Below are 16,896 nucleotides of genomic sequence, written 5' to 3' on the forward strand. Positions count from 1 at the left end.
TCTCGCAAACTGTCTGCGGCTGCTGTGGCTCCCACCCCACGCCGCAGCCCGTGGTCCCCGGCTCTCCTGGATGCCCCCAGCTCCTCACCCGGCGCATCTGCGGGGCTCGCCCGGCGCCCGGCCCCAGGGTACGGGGCCCCTTGCCGCTGGGGCTCGCAGTTCAACGTGCCCCCCAGTGCCCAGTTCGTGGCCCGGCCTGTGGGGATCTGCTCCATGATGAAACTGCCTGTTCAGGCGTCGGCGGAGGGACTGGACGCAGCTTTCGTCGGCGTCCCTCTGGACACGGGCACGTCCAACCGGCCGGGAGCCAGGTAAGGACTAGCCGCGGTGTCAAGGAAGCCGGTGCTTCTCTCCGGCCGGCCGGCAGGGCTCTCCTCCCGCGAGAAGAGTGTTGGATGTGCGGTGCTGGCACCGGGAACTGCCCAGCAGCTTTCCCTGGCCGTGCTCTCTCCCCAGGTTCGGTCCGCGCCAGATCCGGGCCGAGTCGGCGATGGTGAGGAGGTACAACGGCAGCACCGGGGCAGCGCCTTTTGACTCCCTGCAGGTGGCTGACATCGGGGACGTGAACGTGAACCTCTACAACCTGCCCGACAGCTGCCGCCTCATCCGAGAGTCCTACCAGAAGATAGTGGCCTCCGGCTGCGTGCCCCTCACCTTGGGTAAGGACCCCGCGTCTCCCTGCCCTGCCACCGCGTCCCTGCTCAGCCAAACTGCCTCTCCTCCTCCCCTCATTCAGTCTGAACACGGTAGAAGGTGAGCGATGCATCTGTCCCCTGCACGGGGGATTGTGCTCTGTCATGGGTAAATTTACGGGCACCAATGCTGCCTCCTGCGTTGTGTCAAAAATGAGGAGGATGGGTCAGCCAAGAGACTGTTTCAGTGCTCCCCAGCAAGCACGGCCTGAAGCTCAACTGTAAATACAATCAGCGATGTGCTGCTTGTGTCCTGTTGAGCAGGACCCAAAGCAAGAGCAGTTTGTGTCCCTCTGGAAAGCTTCAAGCTTGAGCGAGCGCCCGGCAGTGTGCTGCTTTGCACAAGGCGTGATTTGGGCGCGTGTTCAAGTTTCCAGCCGTCGCAGCTTGGCATCGCTAAATGAAGCGCGTGTATAGCGTAATGAGGGGCAAATCATCACTTACAGCGTCCCCAGAAGTGAATCAAGCACCTATTTATAAGCCTGGTCAAGGGTCCCGCTCTACGGGCTGCCCCTGCCAGCAGTTGTGCACCTCTGGTCCTCCCAAGGAGGGAAGAGGAGAGAGGAAGCGACCTGCACCCAGGAGCCTCAGGTTTTCCTTCGGGGGTGTATAAACAAGTGCAGGATAAATGCAAGGGGGGGGCAAAAATCACCTGGGAACAAACATAACGATCGCTGGGCACCTCTTGCAGTGTGTTACACCCTCTTCCCTGTCCTGTTGCAGGCGGAGATCACACCATAACGTACCCCATCCTGCAGGCCGTGGCAGAAAAGTAAGTTTCTGGCCTGGTGATGTACAGTAAGGACCTGGGAAGGAGCCTTGGGAAGGCTCCTGGTTTGCCGTCCACGGTGCAGGAAGGAGCATCGCGCATGGGATGGGGACTAACGTGGCCGTCCTGTCTCGACTAGGCACGGTCCCGTGGGACTGGTGCACGTGGATGCTCACACCGACACCGGAGACAGAGCCCTGGGGGAGAAGATCTACCACGGGACCCCGTTCCGGCGCTGCGTGGAGGAAGGGCTGCTGGACTGCAGCCGCGTGGTCCAGATCGGCATCCGAGGCTCCTCCTATGACCCCGATCCTTACAAGTACTGCCGGGACCAGGTAAGCTCAGCCGCAGGCATGCGCCGAGCGCTGCTTTCTTTCCCTGCCATTAATATTCCCATGTCATTAATATTCCCTTAGCTTCAGCAGGAAAAGAAATGTCTCTGCTGCATCTTGTCCCATGCCAGCAGCTTGGCCCGCAGGACAAGTGCTCCCGGCGCACCGAGCCGTTAGCTGAGTGGAGAATAAGAAAGCGGGGGTGAGCGGAGGGTGCTGCCCGCTGCAGCTTGGCCCTGGGATGAGGATTTATCCCGGCAGAAATCCCCGGCGGGGCAGGAGATTCTCCGCTTTGGCTGCCTTTCCCTGAGCGGGCGCCTGCGTGTCTGTGCGCCCGCAGGGTTTCCGTGTGGTCCCGGCTGAAGAGTGCTGGAGGAAGTCCCTGGTGCCGCTGATGGGGGAGGTGAGGAAGCAGATGGGGGACAAGCCGGTGTACATCAGTTTCGATATCGACGGACTAGACCCCGCGTACGCCCCGGGCACCGGGACGCCGGAGATAGCCGGGCTCACGCCTGCGCAGGTAAGGGGGGGGACGCAGCTTCGTTTCCCAGTGGGAAGGGGACTTTTTTGCTCCCATTAAAGGAGGTCGTGCCTCCAGTGCAGCAAAGCAAAGGGTTAGGGAGGTCAGGGAGCATTTCATAGTGGTAATGAGGAAAGGAACTGTTGAACTGCTGTGATTTGGTCTGTATAGGTTGGGTTTCCTTAGCTGCATGTGGGGAAAGCAGAGCCCCAACCGGTCCGCGAGGTCAGATGTGTTTCTTAATCCCAAATCTGTTTTTTTTCCTCAAGGCTTTGGAAATTATTCGTGGCTGCAAAGGACTGAACATAGTGGGGTGTGACCTTGTAGAAGTTGCACCGATGTACGATGTCTCTGGTGAGTCCAAAGACGGCTGAGAGGAAGACGTGTGCCTGGCAGAGGCGGCTGACCGCCGGGGGTGAAAGCGGTTGGGCATTCACGGCTTGGGTTTTTTCCCCCCCTTTTTGTCTTTTCGCAGGTAACACAGCCCTCCTGGGGGCAAACCTGCTGTTCGAGATGCTCTGCGTGCTTCCCGGAGTGTCTTTTCGCATAACACAGCCCTCCTGGGGGCAAACCTGCTGTTCGAGATGCTCTGCGTGCTTCCCGGAGTGAAGACAATGTGAGGGCAGCTCCTGCCTGCCCCGCTTCCGACCTCAGCCGAAGCTTTCCGTGTCCTGTTCCCTTCGACCGGTTGCAGCGAACGCGGGCTTTGCAGTAAGGAATAAATGCCATTTACCACTAGAAAAGGTAATTTCAAGCTGATAAACTTGGTAGCAAATGGGTTTGAACAGCCCGTTTCCTGGTGTCTGTAGCTTTTGAGTTTGCCTGGGAAAGGAAAAGATGAGGCTAATGGCGCTTCGCCTCTGCTTTCACAGCTGGAATTACTCACCGGGCTCACAGGGGCTCACGGCAAGACTGTCACTGGTAAGAGGTTTCTCCCATTAAGACGCAGCAGCAGGACAATGAACGTAGAGGAAGGGAGGGCAGCCGAAGGTGGCCCGGGGCTCGTTCTGAGAGTAGGGGGGTATGTGACTGAATTTCCTGCTGGGGGTAACCAGGCATCCCCTATGGCAGGAGAGGTTTAATCGCCCCTGGCATTTCTGAGCGGACGCGGAGGTATGGTCAGTTTGTACATGGAAACACAGAGCCACCTCATCACACATTAAAATAGTTTATTTTGGTTGCGAATCTGTAATCGTCTTAAAACAAAATGACATCAGTGCCTGTTCACGAATACAAAAAAAACCCCCAAAATAAAAAAGACAAGTTTGCCAAATAAGTTAATTCCCCGTCCCTCCCAGTATCAAAAGTGCAAAATATGTACCTAGTTTTCAGTCCTACTTCTCAGGCTGCGTTAGTGTACTAGTTCCTGGCAGGCTTTCGGTGAACGGCAGAGCGGAGGGCAGGCAGCCACGGACGGCTGCTGCCCACCGCGCTCGGTACAGGGAGGAGTTTTGGTACAACCTTTAGACCGGGGGCCTGTATCCCTTTGCTTCAGCTTCTGAGCGGCATGCGATTGCTCGGATTTCACTAGAATAGTGCATTAGGACTGAATTTCCTCAATCTTTGGATTACAAACCGCCATGTGCGTAACAATCGCAAGTGCGTTTCGCTGATGATGCGTTACGATACGGGTCGAGCGCCGCTGGCAGGTTAGAAAACTATCGGGGGGTGACGGCTCGCGGCTGCTGGGAGAGGGAGAACAGACCTCAGGCGTAAGCAGCCTCCGACCACGCTCTTCTACAAGAAAGCGAGCACCCAGCGCTCCGCGATGGACGCTAAAGCTAACTAAACGAGGGGGTTAGAACAGTTTGGCGTTTGCTTCAGCCCGCGAAAGAAGTTTTTCTGTAAAACAGCGACACAAGCCAAGTTAAGTCTGACCTGGTCAAAAGCAGCAAAGAGCAGAGTTACAGCTAAACAGGAGCTGTGCCCCCGTCCAGCCGCAGCCGGCAAGGGTGGACTGCTGCAAGCACTCCTTAAACAAAACTCAGTCTAAAAGGAGAGGTTACCAGTGCTAAAAAGAGAATTGAAAAAAGGATTCCAGCAGGTGTGCAGCACATGAACTGTATTTTGAAGGCCATAGGGCCTTATTTTCTTGCTTGGGGCAGGGCTGAATTCCCTTGCTGTAGCACAACTAGGCACTTCTTTTAATGCGTCAAGGGTTTTCTCCTGGTTTCTGAGTAGCTGAAGAGAGAGCAGAGACCCAGAGAGTACCCTTTTTTTCCTTTTGCAAACATTTAAAAAGTTATGCGGAGCCTTCCACTGGGCTACAACCTTATTCTAGCCACGTCCTGCACGGCAAGCTGCGGGAAAAACACAAGAGTGCTATGCCAATTGCTCCAGCCGAACGAAAATAAAGTCTAGCAGCGTCAGGCCAGCGCTTTGTTCCCCCTCCCGCTCTATTTCAGCAGTACGTGTGCGCCTCGGAGCTCTTATTGCTCCAGCGAACGAAAATAAAGTCTAGCAGCGTCAGGCCAGCGCTTTGTTCCCCCTCCCGCTCTATTTCAGCGGTACGTGCACGCCTCGGAGCTCTTTAGCAGGGAGAAGACCTCGCCTTCCTTCCTTCCCTCTACTCTAGTGCCTCATTCACGCAGCAGCACAAGCTCAGAGTCCGCTGAGCTAGAATTAAGTAACCTCACATAGGGTCAGTTGGTAGCATCGTAGCCTTTATTTGGAAGTACGTTATACACGGTGTTTGAGATACCTGTGGTGGTCGAAGCACGCCAATCCGCTCCCAGGGCGGGGAGGAATGCAGCAAGCCAAGGGTTTGTGAGCAACCAGGTCGTGTAGGCAGTAAAATGGCTTGAGCATTCCTGGATTTCGCATGGGATTGGCAGCTAGCTCAGAGATTGGCATAGTTATTCCTGCTAACTGGCTGCTCCGCTAAGATGGTAATTAAGGTGGCAACCGAGTGAGCTTTTAATTAACCCCACGTGCTCGACCACGTGCTCTACCGTCAAGTTCAGAGCCCTGTGGCAAAGGCCACCCTGCTCAGATCCCCGTGCTTTGGCAGTGCTGTAGCCTAACAGCGACTTGGTACCGTGGGGGCTTGGGTCCTGCGCAGAGCGGCGGGAGGAGGCGCAGCAAGTACCAGCCCGGGCGACGGTGTCTGCCCCGGAGCAGTGAAATGGAAGAACAAGCCCCACAGGATTTCAGTCCCGGCCGCGAAGAGAAACGCTGCTGCTTGGCTTTATCGCTTGAGGAGTGGAAAGCAGCCGCGAGTCTGCTGCTCGCCTTCCCTCCGCCTTACAAAGGGCCACCCGTTCCCCCCGTGGTGTTGAAAGCGGCTGTTGGAGCACTGCTAGAGCAAAGCATAAACCAAACCCTGCACTTCACGACTGTTCTAGCTTCACACAGACCTGTGAGTTCAAAAAGGCAAAAAACCCCCCAAAAAACAACGCAAACAAACAAAAAACCAAGGCAGCAGCCTGCATGTTGAGAAACAAAGGTTCGTGGCAAGAAGGAAACAGGTGAGAGGCCGAAACCAAGCGTCTTAAACCCACACCTAAACCAAAAGGAGTTTCACACCTAAGCGACGGTCTGATGATACAGCACTTCTGGGGTGACATTTCAAGAATACAATCCTCGAAGAATTAGGTTCCTTGATACAAAGAAAGGTTGGTTTGTACTACAGATGTAAGGGTGTTTGAAAGGAGCCCGGACCGACTCCCTAGCAGCTAGGTAGAGTTTCTTTTACACATCTACTGGCTCATAGCAGCTCACGCCTACAATCTGAGGACACAGTTAGTTATGGCTCTAGGATACATCGTCTAAAATCGACAGAAGCAGAAAGGCATCTGAAAAATCCATGTGACATTTAAATGGCTCAACACCTTTACAGTATTTACGGCCGTGCAAAACCCCTTCCCTCGCCGGTTATGGTTTAGCCGGTGAAGCTGCGCGTGGAACTATGACACGAGGAGCATGAAACATGCAGATCGCCTACTAGCCCGCACCACAGGCGAGTCCCAGCTACAGGTTTGCTACGAGGGAGATGCTCCCGACCATACTCTAGATCACTTACCACGGGGAAAGCCGATAAAGTACGACTGCCTGGTGGGAGGCCTTTCGGAAGGGCAGGGCCTGGGAGGGTCTGCAGGGTCTCGCCAGTGTTACACCATGCACCATGGGCTAAGCACACGGGGAAGGGGAGAGAGAACCACGACCCGACCTGCATCACCGGCCGCGTTGGGTCCGGACCGAGTCACCGTGGCAGAGAAGTCACGGGTTTTTCTTCAACCGAGGTAAAACGAGAGGTGGAACGGGGGCGACTCGGGAAGCAGATGCGGCAGGACAGAAGGGAAAAACGAACTTCTTGGCTTTTCGGCAGTACGGCATCCGAACGCACGAAGGAGTCGGTGGAGGGAATTTTGGTGCGCTTGGCTGCGCTCCCGGGCGCCAGACGCGGGGAGATATTTTCTAGTCGCCGGCCCTAGGAGAGTTCATCTAAAACCTAAGGTCCATTCGTCACGCTTGTTTGTGTGTTCCTGGAAAGAGCTGTCCCTTGTCATCTTCATAAAAAGTTTGTCCGTTAGAATCTCTTTAAAATCCCTCAGTCTAGTGCGGGCCACGAGGGGATATAGAACCTCTGTAAGGAACCCTCTAGGAGGCGTTCCATCCAAAAGGACAATTTGTGTAATTTGTTTTTAATGGATCTAGATCCCGGGCTGCAGGAGGATTTCCCTCTGGCTTCCGTGTGTAGCGAGGAATCGTAATCCTCGCATGATCCCAGGGTTCCCCCCTCATCCCCCGATCTGTGAGGCTTAAAGAGGCAGAAGTATTTCTTGTGGCCGTTCAGAGCCAGGACGTAGCCCGTGTAGTCGCGCTCGAGGAAATGCTTGTCGTACTGGTTTGGGATGGGGGCCGCATCCTGCGCGAACTCTAACAGGTACTCCAGCCATTCTCGGTGCTTGTCCAGGCTGAGGAAGGAGAAATGAAGAGAGCTGCTCCTGCGGGAAGAGCAGAGGAGAAGCAGGATTAGCACGTCTCCCGAGTCAGGCCGGATTCCTACCAGACAGGTAAGCGTTTGTAAACAAGGGCAGGCGCAGAGCTGTGTCACCACGGCTCCTTTTGTAAGCCAGTCCAGCACAGGTGACAGTTACCTAGCGTGCAGCACTGTCGTGCTCTCCATTTGCTGAAATGTGGGTACAGCCAGAGCAGCAGCAGCGCCAGACCTATCTGGCCACCTTCGCCGAGTGCGGCCAGGAAAGGCAGCTCGGTTTTCGGCGGCTCGTTGCCACTAACGAGCGCGGAGGCTGCTTCGCTCGCCAGAAGCGTTCCCTCCTGGCAATCGAGCCAACACCGCGCCTAACTTGTCATCAGAGCAGCATTACACAAGTTGTTAAAACAGTAAGAGAAACCCGGGAGAGGGCCCCAGCCTACCCTGTGAACATGTAGACTTCCAGGGCAAACTTCTGGAGGAGGATGGTTTTGGTCGAGTTGGACAGGATCAAGACCACGTTCATGTGACCCGGCCTCAGGCGTACCAAGTTGCTGTTATAGTTGATGTCCGTTAGCTCAGTCACCTCGACGAAGCCCTTTTTGGGAATCCTGCTGCAACAAAACAGTGACTGAGTGAAAGGGGAACGAAGGACCGGGAGTGACTGAGGACCGAGAAACCGTGAACTTGTTCCCTGCCTCCTTACACCGTGCCGTGTAGCTAAAGCCAGTTTAATCGGTGCAACGGCCAGACTTGGATCTTTTTCAACAAGTCGGTCAGCCCTTTACCTTTCCCCCGAGGATGCCGTCTGGGCAAAACTCAGTGGGAATCGCTTAATAATTAACTTTGTGCACCCCTGTCCTTGCCGGCCCGGGTCCTGGCTAACCACCACTCCTACTCGCCTCGCTGTGCCCGCACTGCCCCGTGCAATGACTCTGCTATGTCCGTGCAACTCTGGCACTTCTCTGCTGTCCTCCTCATGCTCTCTGCGCGCTCTCTCTGCGCAGTGCTCCCCGAGCAATGCTTCAGCAGAAAACGTTTCTGGAGCAATTAGAGAGGGAACCTGTTACTCTCTTTGCTGAAGCTCGCGTCGTTCTTCTCGGTCTTTGCGGCGGTTTCTTCTTTCTCAGAGGGAGGAGAGTCCCTTGTATCACTCGAATCACTGCAAAGGAAGATTATCTTGGGTGTGTTTAAGGCACCAGGTTGGATTCAGGTGCTGTTGGCTGGACCGTAAGACCCCCTAGGACGTTTTGGCGTGCACTCACCTGAAAGCCTGAACAATAACGGTGCCAAAGAGAATGAAGAGCGCAGAGAAGAGCAGGGACAGCAGCGGCATCATTTCTCGCCTGAGGGGAAGATTTGCAAACAGCAGTCAGGTCCGTGAGTTGCGCAGTTTCTGCTCAAATTTCAGTTCCCGTCTACCTCAAGTAATACCATGCAGTTTCCCCAGAAACTCAGCTCATTCCCTGGGGTCTTAAGGACGATCAAGATTTTGAGCACTGTCCTGCTCCTACCCAAAAGGAGGAGAACAAAAATGGATCCATTTTAAAATAAGGTGACAGGGAAGCGGTGAAAAACAATAATGGATGCGTGTTTCCAGGAGCGTAACGTCCACGCTCAGCCTCAAGGCCAAAGTACCCAGTTCTCGAGGCAGAAGGTAACATCGCTGTGGTGTCAGCGCTCTCCACATAAATCTCCAGAGAATACAGGCACCTATGTGTTTTGATATGTTCTCAATTCCTGTTAATAAGACCCTGGTTCTACTACGTGTCTGAACAAGATAACGGCAATCCCAATCCCTATTGAGACTCGTTAACACCCAATCCATACCAGTTACTATGAAACAAACTGTCCCAGCAGTCCGAGATGTAATCCAGCATGGAGTAGAGCCATCGGATAAGGAACATCTGTTTAAAAAGAAAAAAAGCAAATGACAAAACCGCTATCCAGGACCCCGACAGGAATCCCACCCCTTAAACAGAACCCTGGACCGAATCAGCTTTGGGGGTGTTGTGGTTTAACCCCAGCTGGCAACTAAGCACCACACAGCCGCTCGCTCACTCCCCCCCAGTACAAGATAACGGCAATCCCAATCCCTATTGAGACTCGTTAACACCCAATCCATACCAGTTACTATGAAACAAACTGTCCCAGCAGTCCGAGATGTAATCCAGCATGGAGTAGAGCCATCGGATAAGGAACATCTGTTTAAAAAGAAAAAAAGCAAATGACAAAACCGCTATCCAGGACCCCGACAGGACTCTCACCCCTTAAACGGAACCCTGGACCGAATCAGCTGGGGGTGTTGTGGTTTAACCCCAGCTGGCAACTAAGCACCACACAGCCGCTCGCTCACTCCCCCCCAGTGTGATGGGGGAGAAAATTGGAAGGGTAAAAGTTGCCTCGAGCTTCCTTCCATGAGCGAGAAAACCTTTAAGAGTCTTGCCTTGGTATTTTCAAATATAACTAATGCCCCTGAGTGACCACAACGGGACTGTCCAAAAAGGTAACATGGTTGTTAGGCAGCTGGAAAGGCCGTGCACTTACGGGAGCGAGTTCGTCATTCAAGTCTGCCAGGACAGTCTCTGAAGAGAGAAGGCCGGGGTCTGTCCTCAGCTGGTCCAGGAGATCCAGGAGGATGAAGTTGTCCTCTTTGCTGCCTTGCCAGGCCTCCTCCAAGGTTTTATAAGCGATCTTCCCTGCGTTATTGCGTCTCTCCAAAATGACCACCTGGATGAGCCAATAACATCGCAGATGTCAGAAAAGAAGGTACTTTTAACTAGACAGATGTTATGCTTCAAATCGCTGCCCAGAATTAGGTGTCGGATCAAGGTATAGCATCCCACATAAAGTGATGTGAATTAGAATGACAGATGAAAAGAAGGGGGGGGAGGAAGGAAACCCTCACCGCTGATTTTCCCCGATACTTCTCCTCATCCATCAGCAAGGTGTCGGCAAATTCCGGCTGCCGATCATTATAGATGTGCACAAACTTCAGCGTGTCTTTTGTGTTGGCCACAGCAAAAGTCAAAAATGCCTCGTAAGCCTCGGCAAACTTATCGCCTTCTCCGGTAAGCAAGACCACACAGTGCCTAGGCAACACAACGAGATGGAGGATTAAGAGCCATTCTGGACACGAGAGGAAACGACCATCCCCTTTCCCCTATCCAAAATGATCCTGAAGAGCCAGAAACCTATCAAACAATGCGGATACCCAGCACGATCCCTTTGCAGTTGTTTCCCTTCTCTCTCAGAATCAAACACAAAATGCAGTCGTTTCCCTTCTCTCTCAGAATCAAACACAAGGTGGCTTTAGGAGCAGCCCCAGAGCCTCGGGGAACAAAACGGGGGGATGTGTCCCCCGCGGAGCCTTACTTTCGCTGACGGTGAGACTTCTTCACGGGACACAGCTCCTGGAACAGCCTCTGGTTGGTGAGTCTGGCTGCCATGAGGAACTTATTCTGGGAAAGGAAGTCGTCAATGAGCTGCTTCTTCATATCTCGTGCCTGGCGAGGACAAAGAAAGCAGAAGTCAGTACTGAGCAGGATGAGGAGAGTAAAGCTGTTGCGACGTTCTCGTCTGAAGCCTGTGGAAGGCTGCCAGCCATCACGGTCCTCGCTGAAATCACCCGAGACGTTTTGAGGCCCTGAGACCGAGAAGCTACCTGCAGCCATCCTCAAAAGGTCAGACGCCACAGCTGAAGCCTACCGAGCTTCCTCCCTCCTAACGGTCGGTCTCTGCCTCTGCTGAAGCCCGAGTTTCTGCTGAGAACGCATGCTCTTTACTCCGGAATGCGCCACCGACCAACCTCTCATCGCAAGCTCGGTCAGAAAACCTCAGCGTCCATTTCACGTAAGCTCTCGGAGAGGGCTCTGAGCAATACCTGCACAACATCAGCGGGCCTGTCGATGTGCTCCTTGAAGATCATCATGGTGGGAGTGTAGACGTTGATGTTGTACTGACTGGACAACTCCTCAGTGCCTCGGAGTCCGACGTACACATAACCAAAGGACAAGTAATCTCGGTATGCAAAGGCAGTCAGCTGGACGGGAAGAAAGCGCCGGAACGTGTTTACATTAGAGAGCAAACAACATTTTCTCCCCCGAGTGCCTGCAGTGACTTTGCTTCGAGAATACCTCCCGCTGTTTAAATGTCATTGGGCACGCGCTACGAGAGGTAAAAGCCCCTCCTCTCCCTTGCCGAACTGCAGTTTGCATTCTCTTAGTCATCGTACAGGGAGCCTCAATGGATCCACAGCTTTATTTTACAACCTGACGTTTGGCACGGTAGCAGGGGTTTCTTAGGAAACGGGCTTTCCAGTAACCCAAATTAGATGTGCCGCAAAATTCTCTCGTTACCCATAAAGGTTAGTTACATGCCTCTGTTGCCGCTACCTCCGAAACCCACCCGGCACCTTCGCATTCACTAAGGGTAGGCCCGTGGCAGGACAGAGAAGCAATCTCCTAATGAAGTCGGTCATCCGGCCGTGCCATTTTCAACCGACACAAGCCAACTTGTTCTCTTAGAACCGGTCAATAGTATTTAGAGGTGTCGATCCACCTCTGCTCACAGCAACATCGCATTTTCTTTTGGAACAGCTGGATTTATCAGCAAGTCAACAATGCAGCGACGGAAATCCTATTACCTTGTATAATAATGGCACAGCTGGCATATGATCAAATAGAAGGACGTGGGGCTTGTTTTCTTTCTTCCAGTTGGAGAGAAAGGGGATGTAGTTTTTATCTGTAATCTTTAAATAGAATCAGCACATTAGTTTAACCTGAGAGCCGTTAGACACGTGCAATGCTGTATGATTAGGTGTCTGAATGAGAACCGAGCCTGGAAAAGCTGTCCAGGTGTTACAGAAAGCAGACCGTGGGTTTGGCTTTCCAACAGGTATGCCTCATCTGTGCTTTTTTGAGGGAGGGAATTAACTGAAACCATCAGTCTCGACCCCCACCAACCCTCTTAGTTAACTGCATCCTCGGCCAATGCTGCTTCCAGTCAATGCTGATGCCACTTTCAGTCTCACAACTGTTCATTGGGGTCATACACTTTATATATAGCGGGAAGCCAAGGGTTAACAGGCACCGGTGAGCTCCATCAAACCTGCTCTGTTTCAGCTGTAGTACCTCTTTGACCTAGAGGAGGGAGATAAAAGGGAGATCACAGCTCCTTTAGGGGCCTGTAGGGAGAGGAGAGCCGACTGCTAGCTCTGTTTTTGAGGAACGCCTGGCTGCGGGAGGGGTAAACGGCTGCTTTAGCTGCAGAAGGGGACAGCAGGCCCTGCTTTTGGGGTGAGAACTCAAATACTGAGAGAGTTGGGGTTGTTCAGCCTAGAGATGAGGCGGCTTCGGGGAGACCTTATTGCAGCCTGTCAGTACTTAAAGGGGGCTTATAAAAAAGATGGGGACAGACTTTTTAGCAGGGCCTGTTGCGACAGGACAAGGGGGAACAGCTTTAAACTAAAGGTAGGTAGTCTATATCTTAGACTAGATATAAGGAAGAAGTTTTTTACGCTGAGGGTGGTGAAGCACTGGCACAGGTTGCCCAGAGAGGTGGTGGATGCCCCATCCCTGGAAACATTCCCGGTCAGGTTGGACGGGGCTCTGAGCAACCTGATCTAGTTGAAGATGTCCCTGCCCACGGCAGGGGGGTTGGACTAGATGACCTTTAGAGGTCCCTTCCAACCCAAACTATTCTATGATCCTATACCCGGAGGACAGGAGGTCAACAGTCCATTGGGAAGGGCAGCCCTCGCTGAAGACCCCAAGGGAAAACGAGGTGAGGTGAACAAGGCTCCAGGCAGAGGACGGGCAGGTAAGAGCGCTGTGGGGGCTGACCCGGCCACATCGCACTGAAAGGGGAGGTGCGTGCTTTAGTACTGTGCCAAAAATAACCGAGCAAGGCCGAAATGCAGGAATTTTTTTATCTAGTAGGAGGTTTTACCTATAACTTTGAAAGGGCTCGCACTGCTGGCTCCGGTTTCAAAGGTCTGGATCAAAACTGGACGAAACAAACAACGGGTCTCTGCGTGGGTGAGTTTTAGCAGACAATGCCTACAAGTTAGTGAGTGGTCCTTAATTTGCTGGATGAAACCTCGAGAAAGGAGAAGGGAAGCGAAATCCAGCAGGCAGGCAGGGCACGATCACAGATTCCTAACCTAGGGGTAGCTTTCGTACAGCTCTGGCAGCCATGAGGTATTACAACTGGCACACAAAGTCGCTGGCGTAACCGCGTAGTAGCGGGATCAGCCCCTTCGCAAGGAGAAGCGTTACGGAGCCGCGTTGCGCGATCGCTTCCGACAGCTCCGGGGTTTGTAGCTGTAATTACAGCTCTCAAAACGCCTGGCTTCACCAGCCTCAGTCGGATCTTCTCGCGTTCGTGACACAGATCAGCTCAGGGGCTGAATTAAACAGATTAGCCACCGAAACAGCTAAGGAGAGATGAATATCCAGACAGACGTGAGAAGCAGCACGTGACACTCTTACTAGAGCATACCTTTTCTACGAGATTCCCCGGCAGAAGGTTCTCCACGAATTGCCGCAGGTTTTCTCGAACGACGGCGTTGTGGAAGAAGGTTATCTTCCCGTTGATGAGCCCCAGTATGGACGGTGTGCTGTGCGCACCTAGGTGATGGGCGAGGCGCCTTTCGTACCCAGCGTGAACGACTCCGATTCCCACTCCTGAAAAAAGGAGAGCGGGTTCACATGAAAGATCACCAGCAACCCAAAACGCCTAGTAGAAAATTGAGGTTGAAGACCTGTTCCCTTGCCCGGCACCCTGCTCGGGAGTTATTCATGGGACTGTCCCTCATAACTCTGTACTCTCCTCCTCTTGCAATCCTTGAAGACTGTATTTAAAACTCATAGCTTTATCTAGGGGGAGAGAGAGAACACACTGTCCTCTTTTCTTCTGTCCACTGGTATTTCGTGTGCTACGCTAAAACCTCGAGGAGGAGAATCTTAGTAAGCGGGAACTACGATGGCTTTGTCTCCTGCTGTCTGTAGAGTTTGTTTTTCTGGAAGCGCGGGCAGACAACATCTGCAGGGAAAAGAAGGAAGCTGGGGCTGGAGGGGCAAGTACAAAATACCTCCTTGGCATCCAAATGTGTTCAGTAAGTCTCAAAACTTCACTGTGTGGTAGCGGCCCTAAAGTCGAGGACATGCTCTGCAGGGATCTCTGCTTATCAAAGCCATCCAAGCGCAGGATGAAGAGCAACACAGCCCTCATGCTGGTGGCCTGAAGTCGTGGTGGTGCGATCGGCCCTCGGCCACGCCATCATTTATCATCATCGGCGTTGGACTAAGCCACTAGCCGTATGGCCAGGAGAAAAGGCATCTTGCTCTTGTGATCTACGGGACTAGTTTTTTTTCCTCATTTCTAACATGTAGCCTCATCGATTATGACGTTAGTAGCATTCGGGAAAGCATTAGGATAAATCCCCGAGGAAATCTACAGGTTAAACTCAGTCCTCCAAAGCTGAAGGCAATCGCCGCAGCCTCGCTGGGCGAGGGACGCGCGCCCAGCCTAAATGGCCTCATCCTTACCCAGCGCCTCCAATTCCTGAGCGACTTCCTTCCACACGGGCTCGATGTGGATGCAGCTGAAACACCAGTCCGAGGTTATTTTAATGAGGTAAGGTTTCTTGAAACTGTCTGGCACGATTTCATTGACATAGTGGGAAAAATGGAGCAAATACTTCTCGTCGGAGGTGTCGCGCCTCTCCGAATTAAAGGGGAAATGGAAGAAGGACTCGTCAAAATAGAAGCCTTCATGGAAGTGGTGGAACTGGCGATGCTGGTGCTGAGAGTAGCCCTGGCTTTCCCCGGCATCTCCGTAGCGATCAAAGTTTGCCCTCTTTTCCTCGTTGGAGAGAATCTGGGAAGTAGATGGTAGAAGAACGGTCGCCTGAAACCGTGAGGGGGAACTGCCCTGACAGTAATCCCTTAGTAAATAACTGCAGCTGCGTAAGGACAGGCTACGAGGGAACGTGCAGCCTTTGCTGCGCGTCGGAGGGATAAATATTCTGGAAGAGGGAACTAGCGTATCGCCTCCAGGCTCGCTGTGGTAAATAAGGGTAAAAAAAGCCAAAGCCCAAAGAAAAGGAGCCTGTAAATCAAGACCGCCGTGCCCATTTCTGACACCAATTGCTCCCTGAGCCAGAACGTCACGCCGTCTGAGCGTAAACGCTCTTTTCTGGAGCGGCTTTTGCTGGTGTCTGCTTGAACATTGAGGGTTTTCTCAGCGCGTCAGAAAGCGCCAAAAGTTTTACCGAGCGGCCAGAAGCCCCGCAGAGAAACTGCATTTTTTGGCTGGGAGATGAGGATTTGCTTTGTTTCCGTGGGCTCAGCTCGCTTGCCGCGGACGTATCGAGTCAGCCGCTGCAAACTGGGGCAGCCAATTTCGAGAGCCGCGCAGGAGTGATGTGCAAATAACTACTTACGCAAAGAATAATTTGAAACGATTAAAGCTCTGCGGTGATTAACATCGCTTACATCATCCCCAAAATGCTTATGTGTGTAGGTGCGACACGGACAAGTTGGCCACCCAGCTGTGCGGGGCTCGGCGAATACCCACTCCTCCCTCGTTTGAGGCTTTTTAGCGAGAACAGGGCGGACCCGTAGCAAAATATTTGCAACAGAGGCCACGCTGGTGTCATCCAGCAGCTCTCTGTCGAGAAAGCAGAGGAAACTTTTCTGGTCAGTAGTGTCCGCCTCCACAGGGGCGAGCACCTTTCCCGTGTAGACGTACGCAGAAAAAGCACAAAGCCACGTATGGAAAAATAAGGTCACTTAATTTTTAACGACAGCACGAGTTTAGCAAGAAGAGCGTGTTACCTCGTAGGCCTTGCTAATCTGGATGAATTTGTCTTCTGCTCCCGGGTCCTTGTTTTTGTCAGGGTGCCTACAGGGCAGAACCGGAGGAAAAAGGGGGTCAGCAGTTCCCGGGGGCGGGGCGGGGGGGGCGCAGTGAGCCGTCAGCCTCTGTTCGGAGGCAAGTGGGATGCGGGCAGTTAGGGCGCGCGGCAGCATCCCCTGAGGCCGAGATCAGATTTGATACCCAGCATGTGCGCTCCCTACCCGAACCCCATCCCAAAACATGCGGGCAGAGGGCGCGCGGCAGCATCCCCTGAGGCCGAGATCAGATTTGATACCCAGCACGTGCGCTCCCTACCCGAACCCCATCCCAAAACGCAGCACCGGGAACGCGTGCCGTGTGCCTGCAGACCTGTCCCTCCACCCCATCTGTCGCCAATGGCCCGAGCCCAGGGCGAGGGAGCGTGTCTCTTTCCTACCCGCTACAGCGATGCGCCCCTCAGCTGCTGCCCTACGTATCTACCGGGTTCTTCCCGTAAAACACCTCCCGTCACAGCCCTCGGAGAGGTCTCGGGCAAAACTATGCAGGCTCTAAAAGCTCCGGGTGAGGCTATTTTCCGAGGCAACGCCTCGAGCTTGCTCCTCAGTGCACGCCACCGAAGCGAGGGGCGCGACGTTTGTGGCTCCAACGCGTTTCCCTTCGGCACGGGGGGTCGAGTTGCCCTTGGACATCGACGTATCAAACTGAGACCTGGATGCTGGCATGCTAAAGGTTCCCAGTTGAGTCGGGGAGGACTTCTTCCCCCCCCACCCCCCCCCGGAACCAGA

The 16,896-nt window shown here is 53.5% G+C and overlaps 3 protein-coding genes across 3 annotated transcripts in view; 2 read left to right on the forward strand and 1 right to left on the reverse strand.

The window, feature by feature from the left end:
• The window catches only part of AGMAT (agmatinase), a 5,851-nt gene extending 2,918 nt beyond the window's left edge, over positions 1-2,933 (forward strand). The window contains exons 2-8 of the mRNA XM_009289595.1: positions 32-311; positions 457-659; positions 1,416-1,464; positions 1,601-1,796; positions 2,134-2,313; positions 2,583-2,671; positions 2,849-2,933. Of these exons, the coding sequence (XP_009287870.1) occupies positions 32-311; positions 457-659; positions 1,416-1,464; positions 1,601-1,796; positions 2,134-2,313; positions 2,583-2,671; positions 2,849-2,933 (1,082 nt within the window). The remainder of the gene's footprint in view (positions 1-31; positions 312-456; positions 660-1,415; positions 1,465-1,600; positions 1,797-2,133; positions 2,314-2,582; positions 2,672-2,848) is intronic.
• A 2,031-nt stretch (positions 2,934-4,964) lies between these two features.
• DNAJC16 (DnaJ heat shock protein family (Hsp40) member C16) lies at positions 4,965-16,284 on the reverse strand. The gene is made up of 13 exons (XM_009289759.1): positions 16,090-16,284; positions 14,800-15,130; positions 13,751-13,935; positions 11,895-11,999; positions 11,133-11,291; positions 10,625-10,755; positions 10,158-10,341; positions 9,797-9,979; positions 9,377-9,453; positions 8,515-8,595; positions 8,313-8,411; positions 7,693-7,863; positions 4,965-7,259 (listed from the first exon to the last, which is right to left on the reverse strand). Exons 1-13 carry the CDS (start codon positions 16,282-16,284, stop codon positions 6,863-6,865), a joined length of 2,298 nt encoding a protein of 765 aa, XP_009288034.1. The 3' UTR covers positions 4,965-6,862.
• Positions 16,285-16,506: 222 nt separating this feature from the next.
• CASP9 (caspase 9) overlaps positions 16,507-16,896 on the forward strand; it is an 8,717-nt gene continuing 8,327 nt past the window's right edge. The window contains exon 1 of the mRNA XM_009289760.2: positions 16,507-16,583. Within this exon, the coding sequence (XP_009288035.1) occupies positions 16,507-16,583 (77 nt within the window). The remainder of the gene's footprint in view (positions 16,584-16,896) is intronic.

This window comes from Aptenodytes forsteri, unplaced genomic scaffold, assembly GCF_000699145.1.
Source record: "Aptenodytes forsteri isolate BGI_AS27 unplaced genomic scaffold, ASM69914v1 Scaffold61, whole genome shotgun sequence".
NCBI classification, from domain to species: Eukaryota; Metazoa; Chordata; class Aves; order Sphenisciformes; family Spheniscidae; genus Aptenodytes; species Aptenodytes forsteri.

Excerpts from the sequence above, each read along its gene's own strand:
- DNAJC16 (XM_009289759.1), bottom strand. The coding sequence starts at position 16,284 with ATGCTGCCGCGCGCCCTAACTGCCCGCATCCCACTTGCCTCCGAACAG. Across the intron at positions 11,292-11,894 it reads CTGTGCCATTATTATACAAG|CTGACTGCCTTTGCATACCG; the intron begins GTAATAGGATTT and ends CTTCCCGTCCAG. Across the intron at positions 7,864-8,312 it reads TTCAGCAAAGAGAGTAACAG|CAGGATTCCCAAAAAGGGCT; the intron begins GTTCCCTCTCTA and ends GTTTTGTTGCAG.